At 39.4% G+C, this 15,440-nt stretch overlaps 1 protein-coding gene across 1 annotated transcript; it reads left to right on the top strand.

Moving 5' to 3' along the window:
* The first annotated feature begins 561 nt into the window (after positions 1-561).
* Positions 562-14,650, top strand: LOC136971414 (uncharacterized). The gene is made up of 3 exons (XM_067265878.1): positions 562-731; positions 5,484-5,620; positions 12,137-14,650. The coding sequence occupies exons 1-3, from the start codon at positions 610-612 to the stop codon at positions 12,991-12,993; spliced, it is 1,116 nt and encodes a 371-aa protein (XP_067121979.1). The 5' UTR covers positions 562-609; the 3' UTR covers positions 12,994-14,650.
* Positions 14,651-15,440: the final 790 nt, after the last annotated feature.

Here is a 15,440-nt window from a genome sequence, read left to right as displayed (position 1 = left end):
TTATCTACGAATTGCAACTGCAACTTCTGCTCGAGTGAGTACAGTTAAATTTAGAAGAATCTCTCCAAGACGGTGGCAAATTCTATACATTTTACATTATAAAATCGTCTAGACTTTCTATTATCTGGTTAGAATTACGCGCTAATATATCTGGTAGTCTCCGATAGAAGCCGTATCTCTCTAGAAATAAATCGAGATAAAAGTCCTATTTATTGTAGTATTAAAACAATCAGAGTTTTATTAATGACTTAAAATATATGCAGGCCTATCTATGACTCACGACCGCATCCATTAGAGTGTGGAGGTTTATAGGTTGGCTTTAAAAACGCAAAATTACCACCCTAATCAGTAATTGCATCCAAGCAACAAGTCCGATCTACCGTTCGACGAGATAATATCTAGGATATTATCTATATCTTATCATACAACTAACCTCAGTAGTTTACTGTGGAGTGGACGTTGTACCTTCCGAGCACGCCTTAAAGTGTGGATTCATTAAAGGAGTCCACGTGCTATCCAAAAGAAAAAAAAGGAGAGAAAAAAATTTACCTCCTCTGGGGAAGAGGCTGAGCTTCTACCTGGTTACTTTATTTATAAAGGAAGAAGAAGATGTACGAAGAGAGATGGTCTGATTTCTACTATCCGACAGATAATCAGAACGATAATCAAGATTGTCAAAATTCTTTCCAATTTTTGAACTGCGATGCCAATGCTAATAATGAGGATTACTGGTGAGTTCGTCCCTACTTTTCTTGCTTTTTTTAAAAAATATACGGTTAATTCTTCTCGAAACTTCATTTTTAGAGGGTCTACTTCTCTGTAAATTTCATTTTTAGTGGTTTAAATTCGCTTAATAAGTCTAGGGGATTATACTGCTTATGTAAGCTTACTTTGCAACCGTTTTCGTGTACTAAATTGTGTTTAAGTGGTGAAGCGAAGGATTTTAAACGCATCCTTAATAATTTATAGGCTAAGAAACCAATTTATAATTTCCAAATTTAATAGGAACGAAGCCATTTTGTCATAGATAAAGTTAAGTTAAACACGAGATCGATGGATGTTTAAGGGATCCAACTTGAAAAACAACAATAATGTAAGAAACTTAAACGGTTTTTTAACGTGGAAATTATTTAATTTTCCTGGTAATTCGATTGTAAAATATATTATCAATAAGAAAACTACCAGCAAATCCTAGAAGAGATGATCGATTCGCGCTTAGAAATTTAAATCGTCTGCAGAAATACGGAACGAATTTGAAGAGATGAAGATGATGAAGGAGGAGGAGGAGGAGGAGGAGAGGAGACGATTTCCGTTAAAATTGTTTTAAATTTGGCGCATCCCTTAGCCATAACTATTAATTTCTCCCCCTTGAGGAATGGGGTGAGTTATCTGAGGGGATGGGAAGAGAAAAAGTATTTTTCGAAATACAAATTAAATACGATAAACACGGATCAGTTACGTTATCAAACGAAGCAAATATCAATCTGTGCAATCGTCTTCTGGTCTTTGATGCTTTTTATCTCGTTCCTTTTTCTTCGTATTGATCAAAGTCTAGCTTCGGTCATTACTTGATTTTATTGAGCAAAGTCTGATGCCTGTCTATCTGATAATTACCTTCAGAATATTATTATTATTATTATTATTATTTAAAGAGTAAGATTTTCTAATTCCATCCTCCCCAGAAACTCGAGCATCTCCACGATTCGGGTGTGATCCTTGTTAAAATCTTTCGTCTTACGGTTAGGAAGGGATGGAGGATATGAAATTAAACAAGAGCGACAGGTGATAAAAGGCAAACAAAGAACATATGGTGCCATTTTTTACGTGCGATTCCATCCTGACTACGCTAGTTACCAACCAGGTGCTACTCTAATTCGGTAAACACGTTAAAATCCCTATCGAAAATTACCATCCGCGTTATCATTTTTACGTATTTTAACCAGGAAAAATTGGAAAATGTCACTTCAATTTATATCAGAAATTAATTCAGATTTATATATATAAAGGCACGTAACAAAATTAAACAACTCGCGTGTAAACAATTATATAAATATTTTTAAAAATTAATTTAAAGATTAAAAACATTACTCTTTTCCTCTCTACGTACGGTACTTTCGAAGGATACAAGACAATATGTAAAATTCGTCCCTGTTAGTTCTTATTTCTCTTACCAGATGGCAGACGTTTCCAGTTTTTGACACGGGGGAGATGCCTTAAGGGTGTTGTTGAAAAGTCACGAGAAGTTTAAGTATTACAGTCGAGGGGAACAAAATTCATTCGTTTATAGCATTCCGCTTATCTTATGTGTATACAGAACACAGGTAGGCCTATATATATATATATATGGTACAGGCCCATGTTCTGTGTATAAGCTTACATACCTACAGTATTGTGTTGTGTATATTTATATTGTATTAACACATAATGCGATATACAGTATACAAATATATCCCTACTTACCGTAAATTTGATAATTAAACTTCTATTTGAGAACAAGGAAAACGTTTTCCCCCTAAATTACAGGAAATTCTTGTATTAATTCGGTGATAAATTCAACATTTACGTTCAAGATTTTAGGATTTTCTGCAACGTCTGACCTCCATCTTTGTTTATTGTGGCAATATCTCTTCGTTTCTCCTAATTTCGATTAAAAAAAGAACAACTTCGTATAAATTTATATCCTTATTTTTTAATTTCAGACAATAAAAAATAAAAAATTCTCCTAAATGTCATTTTATCTAGGCCTAGTTTTTATCATAGACATTACTCCTTACGATGAATGTGGCTCCATTGTATCCTTACTCGATCCTATTTTAATAAATTAAGGATCATCAGAGAGTTGGTAAGAGGACGCTGCTCTTCATCCTAAACTCTATGAGAGATACAGACGGAAATATGTGAGATTCTCGTCCTATATTGGAAGTATTATAACCTATATACTTTATATAAAAGAAAGCACTCGTACCCCTTATTACTTAGGGGTCCTATATACGGAAGCCGCAATAAGGGTGTACAAGAGTTTGATCATACAAGAAAGCTCATCGGAGGGCCCAAAATTACCGAAATATTGCGGTAACGAACACACTTCTAAACGAGATTCAGCCTTATTTAAGTAGTATCGATCATACCGAACACTAACTTATGCTATACATTTGTTAGTAAATTAACAAGAACCGAGCGTTTAATGAGACGTAGATTGTTAGCGAGGTTTTTAAACGCAAAGCAAACATATAAAGGTCGCCCCGTGATCGATAATTTACTCGACAATGGCCCATCCATTAAACGATCAATCGAAGAAAAGAGCTCGCTACCTCACTCCTATTCGGTTCCACAACGACCAATACTGTGTGTTAATGTTTATTCCGATATCCGAACCACACGATAAAGGGGCCAAAAAAAGAAGTCGAACGTTAATTTTCGAGATGGAGAACAAATAAATCTACAGGTTCGCTTATCTCTAGCATCGACGTGTGTATTATCTCATACCGGAGAGGGATATCTAACACGTAAACATCTAACATCTTCTTCCACATACTCCGACTGTACAGCCGTGTGTACAGCATCCGTACACCCCTCTTGGCGATAAAAATCGTAACGAAAAGTAAAATTAATAACGGCCATTTTGTGACGTCGCGTGATGGAGTAAGTTACATATAACACGTGTTTTGGCTGCGATTGGAGAACACGCGAAATGCTCATTCTCTAGAAGTGAACATGAGGGTTTAACTATGCCTACTAAGTGCCCGCATGTGTATTAAAAGACTATATCATATCTGCGCTCCAACGTATAAATCGAATGCGTACGGTAGATTATGGGATTTTTTTTCTATAGTCGATGTGTTGTGTGTAAAATCTAAAAAGTTCGGGCATTTAATATGCCTTTTCACACACAAACTTCTAAGTATTAATGGGTGTATACGTCAGGCTTCTACACATTGATAAAGGACTTCTGTTCGAGCATTTGAAGAATGTAGATTAAAGGTAACTAAGACGGGCGATATTTGGTACGAAGAGAATGGGTTATCTGAAGAATTTAAGATTAAAGATGGAAAATTGAGAACGTTTACAGGCGCCAAGGTCGAAATCCTGCAATTCTTTGCCGTTCTGTACGTAGAGAAAGCAACGAAAATGTATAAAGTTATAGAATACAAATTGTTTAAAGGTTCATCCTTGGAAAAGACACGGAGATTACATTAAATTTCGAAAGCGAATTAAACTTTCACCTCTCGAATTCTCACGTGCGAACAAACGAGAGAAGTCAGATCACGAATCTTGTTAAGACCCGCTGATGCTGAATCTCTTAATGGAAGTGAAAGCTGTAGACTATGGAGGGATGTGGATAAGTCCTCGTTCTGTCGACGACGTGATGTGACTTTTACCTCTCTCGCCTCTCTCTCTCTCTTTCTCTTTTCGTTCCTTCTGCCATTGGGACTGAAGTGTGTAGAGTCGAGTACTCTTCAGAACCGGTAGGACCTCATTGTTCGAGACCGTATACATTAGTAGGCCTATACTAGCCTCTAGAGAGATCAAATATTGGTATAACGCTTAGCGGGTCCTAAATTCAACTTTTATTCCTATACACTTTATGATTTAGGACCTACAGGCTTTAACCTACGATTATCACACTTAATATTCCAATAATTTCGAGTGTTTCTGATGCAAGAATCCCATCGATCGATGTAATTTTCGGGCCTCTCTACAGCCTGAAAATTACCTTTCGATCCTTCGAAGATATGAAAATTAAACTTTTGAATGGTTATAAACCGGAAGATAACTTTGGAGGGAGGTCAAAAATGCTATCCAATCCAGAAAAGAGCAAAATTTACACGCGAAAGGATGGAAAAAGCGGCGAAAAAGTCGAATCTGTTGGCTGTAAGAACAATTCTTAGAGGAGTGGAGCCGCATCTTCTCGTCCACAATAATTTTAAAAAAGAGCTTTAACGTCCCGTCATTAGCGGGCTTTTATAAACGTCATCAACCACACGAAAATGACTTTTCCTAAACTTCATATACCTTCGTTGCGCTGTTTACAAATCGTCTTCGCCCCGCATCGACCAATAGCCGTTCGATAACTGCAACGAAGGTTGTCATCTGTTAGGTAACCCACCAATAAGGAAGCTAGTAAACAGTAAAAGTCTCCACCCGTTCTAACTCCGCCTTTCGGTACCGGTTTGGGCGCGTGCTGACGGTACATGCTACTCAGAAGGACAACTGGACAGCACGTGCGGCTCTTTCTGTGGTATCATGGACAATCTGGCATGGACATTCGAAACTTTCAAAATTCAAACTTAAAATAATTACGTATTTGTATTAAATACATAAACATTATAGCGGTTAAAATAAGTTAACACTTAAAAAACTGAGAACTTTAAACTCCATTTTAAGATGAAGAACCACAAAATGAGCGGTGGTAACGGTGTAAAATCGACAGGTTTTAGTGTTCGGGATATTTTGGACTTACCGGATGTTAAATCTCCTTGCAGCGCCGTCAGGAGCACCCTCGTAACTTCGGCCAGTCGTGGCACCCTTTCTCCTATAGCCTACACAGCCTGCAACATGATTGGCACCGAAAATCCCTTCGGAAGATGGATACCTGACGTTCTGTGTTACTCCACATTACGTAAGTACACCTTATTTTTCTTAATCCTTGCGTTTCTATTCGTGTCCTCCTTCTACATCCTTCACGCTCCTACCAAATCATAACCACGAGAAACGTGAAGATCCATCACGCAGCAAAGCCGACGAATACACTTACAAGAATTCGGTCAAACTGGTAATTTAGAGCCAAAATATGGTCGAAACACGAATCTAGTTGAAGGAATTCGGTTAATAGATTAAATAGTGCCACACGAACTGATAAATTCTTAAAATATAGCAGATTATGCGGAAAGCAATGCGTTAAATCTTGTAGTTGCGGTTCACCCCGATGGTTATCGATTCGTAGCTTACTACTTGCGGTTTGTACGTTAGAAAATTGATTTTAATGCGGAGAATTTTGAGTAGATTAACTTCCTCGTAACCAGTTCCATTAGAAACAGTGTGGAAATCTCGATAATAAGTCAATTTAGGGCAAAGAATCGACTTTATAGAAGACGAGGAACGTGGGATCGATGCAACCGATGGCCACAGATTTTGGCATTTCTCAAATCGCCATCATCGCGCAAACAACTGCGGGTGGTAGAGGAGCTACAGGCTAATTTAGATCCGTACCTAGAAATTAATATCGATCGAGAGTGAGTAGAGAAGCGACGAATGGAGAGAGATTCATCATTGTCACTTTTTGCTCCAAGTTCTCACTGCTGCAGTTTTCTTCTCTTTATTGCTTATAAAAATACGTCAGCGGAAATTTCGGCAGAAGAGATTGCTTTTAAGCCCGGGGATGTTCTCCACTTCTATAGTTGGGGTCTCGTAAAAAAGCCTCTTTATCCTTCCAAATGGAACTCAAATTCTTCGATAAAGATCCACACTCGGAGGCCAGAGATGCCATCGTATTTTCTTCTCTCGCATCTACCAGGGTATACATCACCTAACCATTTACCTTTCGCCTAATTTTTCCTGGTAGAAACTTCTCCTTCCTAAATGCTACCTCGGCGATAAATGGGGATGAGAAATGACCCCACGCTCGAGTTTTAACACGGAATAGAATCTGAGAACCAAAATTATAGCTTATCTCGCAGTTCCGCGGCTTCCTACCTGACATTTCTTATAACATTCGACACGAAACACGAGTTAAACACGCCTTACGGGATTTATATTAATATATACGCGTGTGTGTACGTTGAAAAAACCAGGCGATAAATATGGATTGTAACGTGGCAAATCCTGTTTTGACAGTTTGACAATGTCGAGTTCCTTTAAGAAATGATTTAGTTTTAAAGAAATGCGGACATTTTTTTCTAAATTTATCCCAAACCTCCGACGTTATGCCATTTATTGTATAATATATCTTGTAAGTAGGTACAGGCCTAGAACGTTGGCGTTAAGTTAAATACATCGACACAAACCGATACAAGACATTTAGAGTATTTATTCAAACTTGTAAAGGTTAGACGAACCGTTTGAAATCCTTTACAAAAGTCTTCCGATCATTACAGGCCTAAGAAGGAGAGATGATCAGAAATAAAATAAAATCCATTATAAAGGAGGTCCTGATCAAAATTTTTCCTTAGTAAATTGTTTTTAGCGATGTTTTCTCGCCAGAAAAGCATTTAATCGAGCTTAAAGCTGTATTTTAGATACAGCAGACCGTTTCTAATTCGGTCTTCGAAAGGATTATGCCTCAAAATCAAAGCATATTTCAGTACCCCGATTTATTTCGTGTTAAATCGAGGAAGTCCTCGTCTTTAACTAACTTTTTTTTACTAAAAGTCTTCACTTCTAAAATCTCGCGTGTAACTGTAACTTCTCAATTGAGTTAAGTCCAGTAACGAGGATAGCCTACTGACTTTCCATAAAACACCCGAAGAGGGACCGTTTACTATAGGTAGAGGGGCGATTTGTTTCGGGGTTTCGCAAGAAAGAAAACGAAGCATAAAGACCTTTTGTCTTCGGTAACGAAAATGACTAACGTCCCGTCTCCTCCCTCAGGCTGCTCCACTTTTTATTTTAACTATCGAAATACGCTCGGAGCCGGCCATTCTTCTCGGGGCGAGCCGCTTTTAGTTCCTAAATAAATAAGAGAGGGCCGAATTTTTCGGGGAAAAATCACGCGATTAATTTATCCCGAGAAGTCGGAGCTACTAGGAGACGTAACCTAGTTTTGTAAGAGTTTTAGAGGCAGACATCCGTGAAGAATAGATCCATAGAGAGAGAAGGCGAATCTGCTCGTACTGATAAGACTTGGCCGACCTCTCGCAGCAGGGCCGAATTATCGCGTTCTGGAAGAGAGATCAATGCTACAGACGTATGTTAGAAAAGAATGGACATTGTCGCATCCAAGACGATCGAAAGCCAAAACCTTTGTCTCTGATAAATTTTCATCATTCTGTAAGCTATCGACCCTCCTTTCTCACAGCAGATGTCTGATATTGTTTCACACTCTCTATCTGTTCAATTCGTTCTTCCCGAATACCATCGACTGAATTTTTGTCGATAAGCTGACAATTTGTCTGTCAAACCGCCAACTGGGCCAAGGGCTAATTTACATGCTAGATAAGTATATCTTTCGGGAAATGGCCATTCTTTAGCCAAAGAGATAACTTTAACTTCTAAGAAGTAAAAAAGTTTCGCCCCTCTTCGTTGGGTGGTGCGCTAGAAATGCTCTTAAATTTCGTAAATTCCCGTGAAATTCTGGTGAAAAAGTTATAGCACTCGATCCTTCTCCACCCTATCTGCATGGACTAGGAGCCGAATCCGTTAATCTGCAAGGGATTTGAACAACAGATGCTTCCGGATACCTAGCGAGATGTAACGTCTTTTTTTACCAAAAAATGATGTTAGAACCTCCCAAAAATTGGGCAACAGTTAAAAAAATCTAGTTGTTAATAAATTTTTATACACTTCACCCGAAGGGTTTCTAGAAATCCATAGACACGGAACTCTTCTCGAAGTCTTCCTCGCTTTTTTAAAAAAGGAAACCCTCGAGTTGACTGAATTAAATTATTATATTTCCAGATTGTACGCGGTTTGCAGACCGTTCCATTGCAACAAATCATCCATTATCTATCCACTAATGACTATATTTAGCCAACTCTATTTGAAGTAAACAGGAAAGTTTCCTTTCCCAGTTACGCTCGATGGCTTTCCGAAACGTGCAATTTCACCAAAATGCTCTAGTTCCTGAGAGAACGGCGCTCGAGAAAAGGCCCCTTTGTATCGATTCCAACAGGCCTCAATTTGTTACAAATGCCGCCGAGTCACTACAACAGGAAGATTAATTAACATTCCGAAAATTCTTGAGGGATTCGAGTGCTTCTTTATCATTTATGGTTATAACTCGAGCTGCTTCAAGAGCCGTACCTCCTAATGAGTAGGCACTCTAAATTTCGAAGAGACAGAAAGATTTCGAAGGTTTATGTTAAATTTCGGTAGAAAATTGGCGATTCATCACTTAAATCCTTCGGATTTCTTAAAAATTTCACCTTCGTCTCCGGCCTAAACTCAAACTCGCTGTAATATTCCTTCATCTTCTACCTCTAGAAACAAATTCTGATGGCCTTTCCACCAGCGCAATTCCCAATTTACTCGATTCTTAAGCTCGATGACGACAGAATCGCAATTTATATTCAATCAAATATTAATTTGCTGATGGCATCGCTCGACTTAATTGCTTGTAAAATTCGCTCTCGAATCCCTATAGTTCCTCCCTGTTTCTTATTATTAAATCAAAGTCTAGGATGAGTGCCACAGTTTGCTACGGTAATTCCTCGACGAGTCTAATGGTGGGATAACCCAAACGATGTCGAATAGGCGAGGATGGAGGATCAAAGTGGTTAAGGGAACCAAAAATTCGGGCAATTAAGGCTTATTTTTAGCAACCTAGACCCATCGTTGGGATGATGGGATCGTAAAAGGGCTTTTGTGAGCGCAGTATCGATTACTGAGCTTTTATGTTACGCATTGTGCACCTCTTTACTAAGAATATCCCGATGTCGTAAAGGTTTTACGACAAGCAAAGGATGGTTCTACCCTCCACGCAACCTGTAGCCCACGTACGAATTCATATTTACGATTTTAAACAGATTTATTGCTAACAATTCCTACTTAAACCATCCGGATCTAGGACTACCTGTATTTTCTGTAGGCCTAGAAGGCTTCGATAACCGAGCGTGGTATAGCCTGTGCCAAACTAAGAATATACAATAGACTTTGATCGCTTCGAGCTTTTTGAAACGAAATCTTAAGGGTGATACGAGACAGAACAAATGTAAATGTAAAATATACAGGGTGGCCCAAAACCGTATCTTGTACCGAGTTCGGAATAACGCGTATTTGCTTCACAAAATCGATGGAAACGTAATTAAATTGTAGTTAGTGTTTAAGTATTTAACTTAGCAGTTTAGTTTTTGCGACGGTCATCCGACTCTTGGACCACCCGTGTATGTTACGCCTACGTAAAGTGAACCTAAGACATAAAATTATTAAAGTATAACGTTTAACCGTAGCCTATGAGGTAAATATCCTACCCATTGTCGGCAATGGTTTCTAAATAGATTAACAACGTTTAACTAAATTCACAATTATCCACTTAATTATTTATTTTTTAAACTTGAAAAGTTGAATTGAACTATTTAAGTGAATTTCGCACGTAATTAAAAGATTTTTTAACAAAGAAACTTCACGAATTCGTCAGATTCTTTCTGTCGAACTTCATCAGATTAACACTAAATTAAAATGCGAAGAATAAAATAAATTTATAACCGTTTTTAGATTTTAAAAAACATTTAATTAGGTTATCTACGCGTGAATTTCACGTTTAATTAACGTTCTGAGCATAGAAACTTCGTGGCGTTTTAAGTGGTTCCTTCTAGAAACTCGTAAGGTTCACGTTAAATGCGAAGAATGCGTCAAATTAACGGATTTTAAATTTAATAAACTTGTAATTAACCAGTTATTGAGCAGCGAATCTTACGCTTCTATAAAGGAACTTCCATAAAACTTCACAAGAGGTTCTCTCGACGGAACTTCACCAGATTCGTGAGATTCTCCACGGAACTTCACACCATTCGTGAGAGTATCTTCACGGAACCTCACGAGATTGAAATTGAACTAAAATACGAAGAATCCATTAAATAAAAACCATCTTAGAGTTTGCTAAACGTGGATCGCCCCGACAGAAACTCGACAAGAACCGCATAAAGATCTTCACCAGATTATCTCAAAGAACTGCAGAAAACCCCGAAAACACTAATTCCCAACGTTAATTACGCGAATTTCAGTGTTAAATCTCTAAAAAAATCGAATTCTTCGCCTTACGAACAAGAAATATACACAGCGAAATCATCAATGCCAGCATCGCTATCAAGATTTCGATAGGCATTAAAACGTCACACGTCGACGTCAATAAACACAAACTAAAAATAGAAGGAAAAATATTTAAAAAATTACAAAATAAAACGAAAAAGAAACCACCATTCCTCGAGCCGCATTTTAAAGTGAGAGATGCTTTTCTTTCGAGTGATTTCGTTACTGTTGTTACCTCCAGTCCGAGATATCTTAATTAGTTAATTAGGCATATATCTCTTCGGTCTGCACGAAAGAATCTGCCTTTATCAATCAAATTGATACTTAAACAACCCTGATAAAATCTTATAAATCCACATAACAACCGATCGAAGCCGAGCCAACTCTCTTTTTTTTCCTTCTTCTCTTTTTTTTTTAAAGATGGAAAAGCTCATTTACTCTTATACCCGCATTTTTCTTTATTGTGCCATTACGTTTAATGGAAATAACGGAGGGGAAAAAAATTAGTTATACATCCATTAAGAAGCGGCAGCCGCTTTTAATCACGTGATGGCACAGTTACCGTCGAGAAGAGATTGTCTACAATCTTTGGCCAACTCTACCTTATCGGATGAGGCTGGAAGTTCTTGATTTTAAGTTAAATTTCTCTGTAAATTAAGGTGTTTTAGTAATCCCCGAGTCTTCGGCCATTCTTCCATAATTACTCGAACACGAAATTTTCATTCTACTCCCCCTTATGATGGTGGAGTCGTTACAATTAAGGGCATTCTTCTTGTTTTTCTTTTCGTATCTTGCGTGGGACTTAGAATTCCTTATAAATTTCTTACGGTTTGTCCAGTAAATACGTTTCGTACCCCAGAAAAAGTTAGGAAATCGTTAAATTTACATAATTTTTGACGAATTTCCGTAATAAATTGCGAGTAAACTAGGCTAGGCCCAAATTAAGGGCCTTCTATACGTTGTAACTTAAGGTCGGTGCAGCTTCGAGCTGCAACATATAAGAGGCCTTCCGCATTCACTAAATATCCATAAATTTAAAAGCTCGAGGAGCGCAGCTGCGTGAGGTTCTAGATCTGTATTTTGTCTGCGCGTAAATCCTCGAAGTGGGTACGCGATTAAAATCGTATTGCTGGCGGGCACTTTGATGTTTCGGGATTTAAAAATTCCCCAAAATTTGGCGAATTCCCTAAGGTTTTTCTTGCCGAGACTAACCGATATTTCCGTTTTTCCACAGCCGCCATCAACCATTTGGGCATCGAGACCGCACCCGTATCCAATTCGGACAGGGAAGACGACCTGTTGTCCACCACCAGCGTGTCTCCGGTGGACTTGCAACCCCCCAGCGATCCCGTACCCGTACCTCCTCCCGCCGTGGCACCTTCTCCCCACCAGGCATCGCCGGCTCTACCCACAGAAGCGGTGGCAGATCCGTCCCTGTCCCATCAACCCAAACTCAACCTCAACCTCTCCCTTCTGGCCAACGACAGCTCTTCGGGTCTGGCACTCAGGACTAACGGGGAGATGGGTGCTGCCTCCGCATCTTCCGACTCCTATTCGGCAATCAGAGAAGAAGAGGTCCTCCCGGAAAACGAGGAGCAAAATTCGGACGGTCACAGCGGCGACACCACTTCCCAAAACGGCGATCAACCTCCCAAAAAACGTAAGAGGCGAGTGCTTTTCTCCAAGGCTCAAACGTACGAGCTGGAAAGACGCTTCAGGCAGCAACGTTATCTGTCGGCACCCGAACGAGAACACTTGGCCAGCATCATCCGGCTGACCCCCACTCAAGTCAAAATCTGGTTCCAGAACCACCGCTACAAGACCAAGAGGGCGAGGCAGGAGAAGGGACTGGACGTCAATCCCTTACCTTCGCCTCGTCGCGTGGCCGTACCCGTTCTGGTCAGGGACGGAAAACCCTGTCAACCCCCCGTGGGGGGCAAGAACGTTCAGGAAGCGGGAGGGCCCCAGCTACAGACTGCCGTGTCCCTGCCTTCGGTGGCCACCATGGCGGGTTTGGGCACCGTAGGATCCTTCGGAATGAACGTGGTGGCACCCAACTATCCTCTGATCCACCAACCGCGATGGTGGTGACTGTGACGTTACCGGAAAGCTTCACCAGTGCCTTTTTATCACTGCACACAAGTTTTTATCCCGACGACTCAAAAAATAAACTCAGGACTAAAGGTTAAAGGTTATAATTTATAAACCTGAAGATACGACTGTTCGAATCGTTTAAGACAATTAATCCCAAGCTCCGTGGAGAGCGGAAGCGTCGAGTTTGGTTCCAAAATATTCCAAAATAACGAAAGAAAAGAAAAGAATTCAAAAATTCTGCTAGTCATCTTCACCGTTCGAAACTCTAGTCAGCTTCAATAATACTTTCGAGTGTACATATGCTATAACAAAACGACCGGAAACACTACGAAATGAATAATTATCCGCAAGATTCTCCTTCAGAGAACACTCTTCACATCCGAACAAAGCTAAAGAGTCACTTCTGAAGACTATAAAACATCCCAAAAAGTCATTTTAGAAGCTCTCATCTTAGAATTTTCATCCGCATCACTAGCATCTTTGTGTTCCAGGTGATGTTTCGCGTATTGTTTTATCGTTTCCTTTTATTCTCTACGCATTTATTTGTAAAACATGCATTTAGTTTCTTTTTTTACTCTCTTTCTTACAGTTTCTTTGCATTTAATTTCGTTTTAATAGTCTCATTCGCGACGAACGGACCGACTCTTTCCGAAATTCGATGGGTTTCGATTTAAATTATTTTTCAGACGTAACTAATTCCTAGCTAAGGATGCAGATAAGGAGCTAAATTAAGACGAGGGATACTGGGGTGGGGGAGTGAGCCTTCGGTTAATCGAAAGTGTTACGTCATACACAAAAACTTAATTTCCAAGAGATTCGAGCACTACGGCACTCCTTTTGTGTTACTTAAAGCACCAAAAAAGCGTTTGAAAACAGCGGTTTAACAAGAGACGAACTGATTGATGGAGCTACTTAACAAGATTCCTTTGTCACCATCCAAGAGTTCGAACACGCTCCTTTCAAAGCGCGGAAGTTTACCTCAGGCAACTGCAAACTTCTCCTTTCACCCCCACACAGTAAGGAAGTTTTGCAAACAAGAAACCGGAGGAGGAACGAAGGGGGAAGAGAGGGAGAGACAGAGAGAGAGAGGAGGTGTTTTAATAATTTGCAAAGACAAAAACCAATGCTTCTGCTCCTCTGATCCCTGGCGGCTATACCCTGCTAGATAAGGCTGTTTAACGCATCCGGTTGTCGGTAAGATAAGGCTCAGCAATAACTAGACACTTGCTTCCGATCATTCGTTTACCCCTCGTTTTGTTAACATCGGACCCGAGCTCCTCTCTACTTCCTCCCCCTGCCTCCCCCTTTCGTCTAATGGCCCAGGCGCTTTTTAATTTCCATCCAAACTTTCCCCCTCCTGGATGCCTTAAACCATCTGGCCGTATTTTTATCGGATAAAACGTCGGCGCCAGCAGTTAACAGTTCCTGCGAGGTAGAGGTTGTGGCACATCCCTAGGCCCGTGTGGCTCTTTAATAAGAACCGCATCGATTGTGGCAAAACCCTTTTCTTCCACAGATTATGGCTCCGGAGTGAAAGGAAAGCTTTGATTAGGCCGAGACGTGACGGACTTTTTTCGGTATTTTAACGCCAAAAAACACGAGAAAACACCCTTCCCCCTCGCTGACCGACCGGAATTGCGGTTTCCATCCAAATTTAAGCTAACAGGACTAAAAATTTGACCGGTTTCTCCTTCCTCCTGGCTCGGGATGAGGTGACAAAATTACACATCAGACCCCCTCCCCCTGCATAATTTTGCTCCTTATGAAATTAGGGAACTTCGGGACACATCACGAGTTCTAAAAGTTTCGTTTAGGTCTAATTTAGGACCATCTTTCAGCCAATTTTTGTCTTTCCAAAGCGTGAAAGATAGATCGAAACGACCTTCTACCATCCGTAACTAGTAATAGTTAGATATAGCTAACGTCTACTGTTATTTGTGCGTGAAAAGTTTAAAAAAAAAGTACGTTAGGTATATCAAAAAAAGATAAAAATAAAATAAAATAAAATGTTTTCTTAGCATGTTAATCGCAAGTTTAAAAGTTGTACATTATTTGAAGAGTGCGAGGAGACGAAATCGTGTACATAACTCTGTAAACGATTATCAAATTGTGTAACTTGTTGTCTGAACGGAAGCGTTCTAATGTAGACATGTTATATCCAAAAAAAGAAAGTCAATAAATAATGTAGTCAATAAAATTGTTACGTTTTCTTCGTCACAGAAAGGATACAACAATAGATTTCGAGACACATCTTACCACACGCGAGTATCGACATCTCCGCATTTCTACTGGATTTCCTTTAGAAAAATGAGGTTAAATACTTTTAAAAACAGTTTTAAAATGTATATGAACTATAAAATAAACAATACAGTTTAAAATTAACCAGTTTATGCGGCTTATAATGGAGTAATCTTAACTCGAATCGCTGACTATATCCGAAGATG

Source organism: Centruroides vittatus, unplaced genomic scaffold (genome assembly GCF_030686945.1).
Source record: "Centruroides vittatus isolate TY-2023 unplaced genomic scaffold, ASM3068694v2 contig_1051, whole genome shotgun sequence".
In the NCBI taxonomy this organism is placed as follows: Eukaryota; Metazoa; Arthropoda; class Arachnida; order Scorpiones; family Buthidae; genus Centruroides; species Centruroides vittatus.
Note: the sequence above shows the minus strand (reverse complement) of the source record. Positions and strands in the feature narration are given on the sequence as shown.

Bases quoted from the DNA above. Each gene is read 5' to 3' on its own strand.
- LOC136971414 (XM_067265878.1), top strand. From the start codon at position 610: ATGTACGAAGAGAGATGGTCTGATTTCTACTATCCGACAGATAATCAG. The intron at 732-5,483 runs GTGAGTTCGTCC...ATCTCCTTGCAG, and splicing joins GCTAATAATGAGGATTACTG to CGCCGTCAGGAGCACCCTCG. The intron at 5,621-12,136 runs GTAAGTACACCT...GTTTTTCCACAG, and splicing joins TCTGTGTTACTCCACATTAC to CCGCCATCAACCATTTGGGC.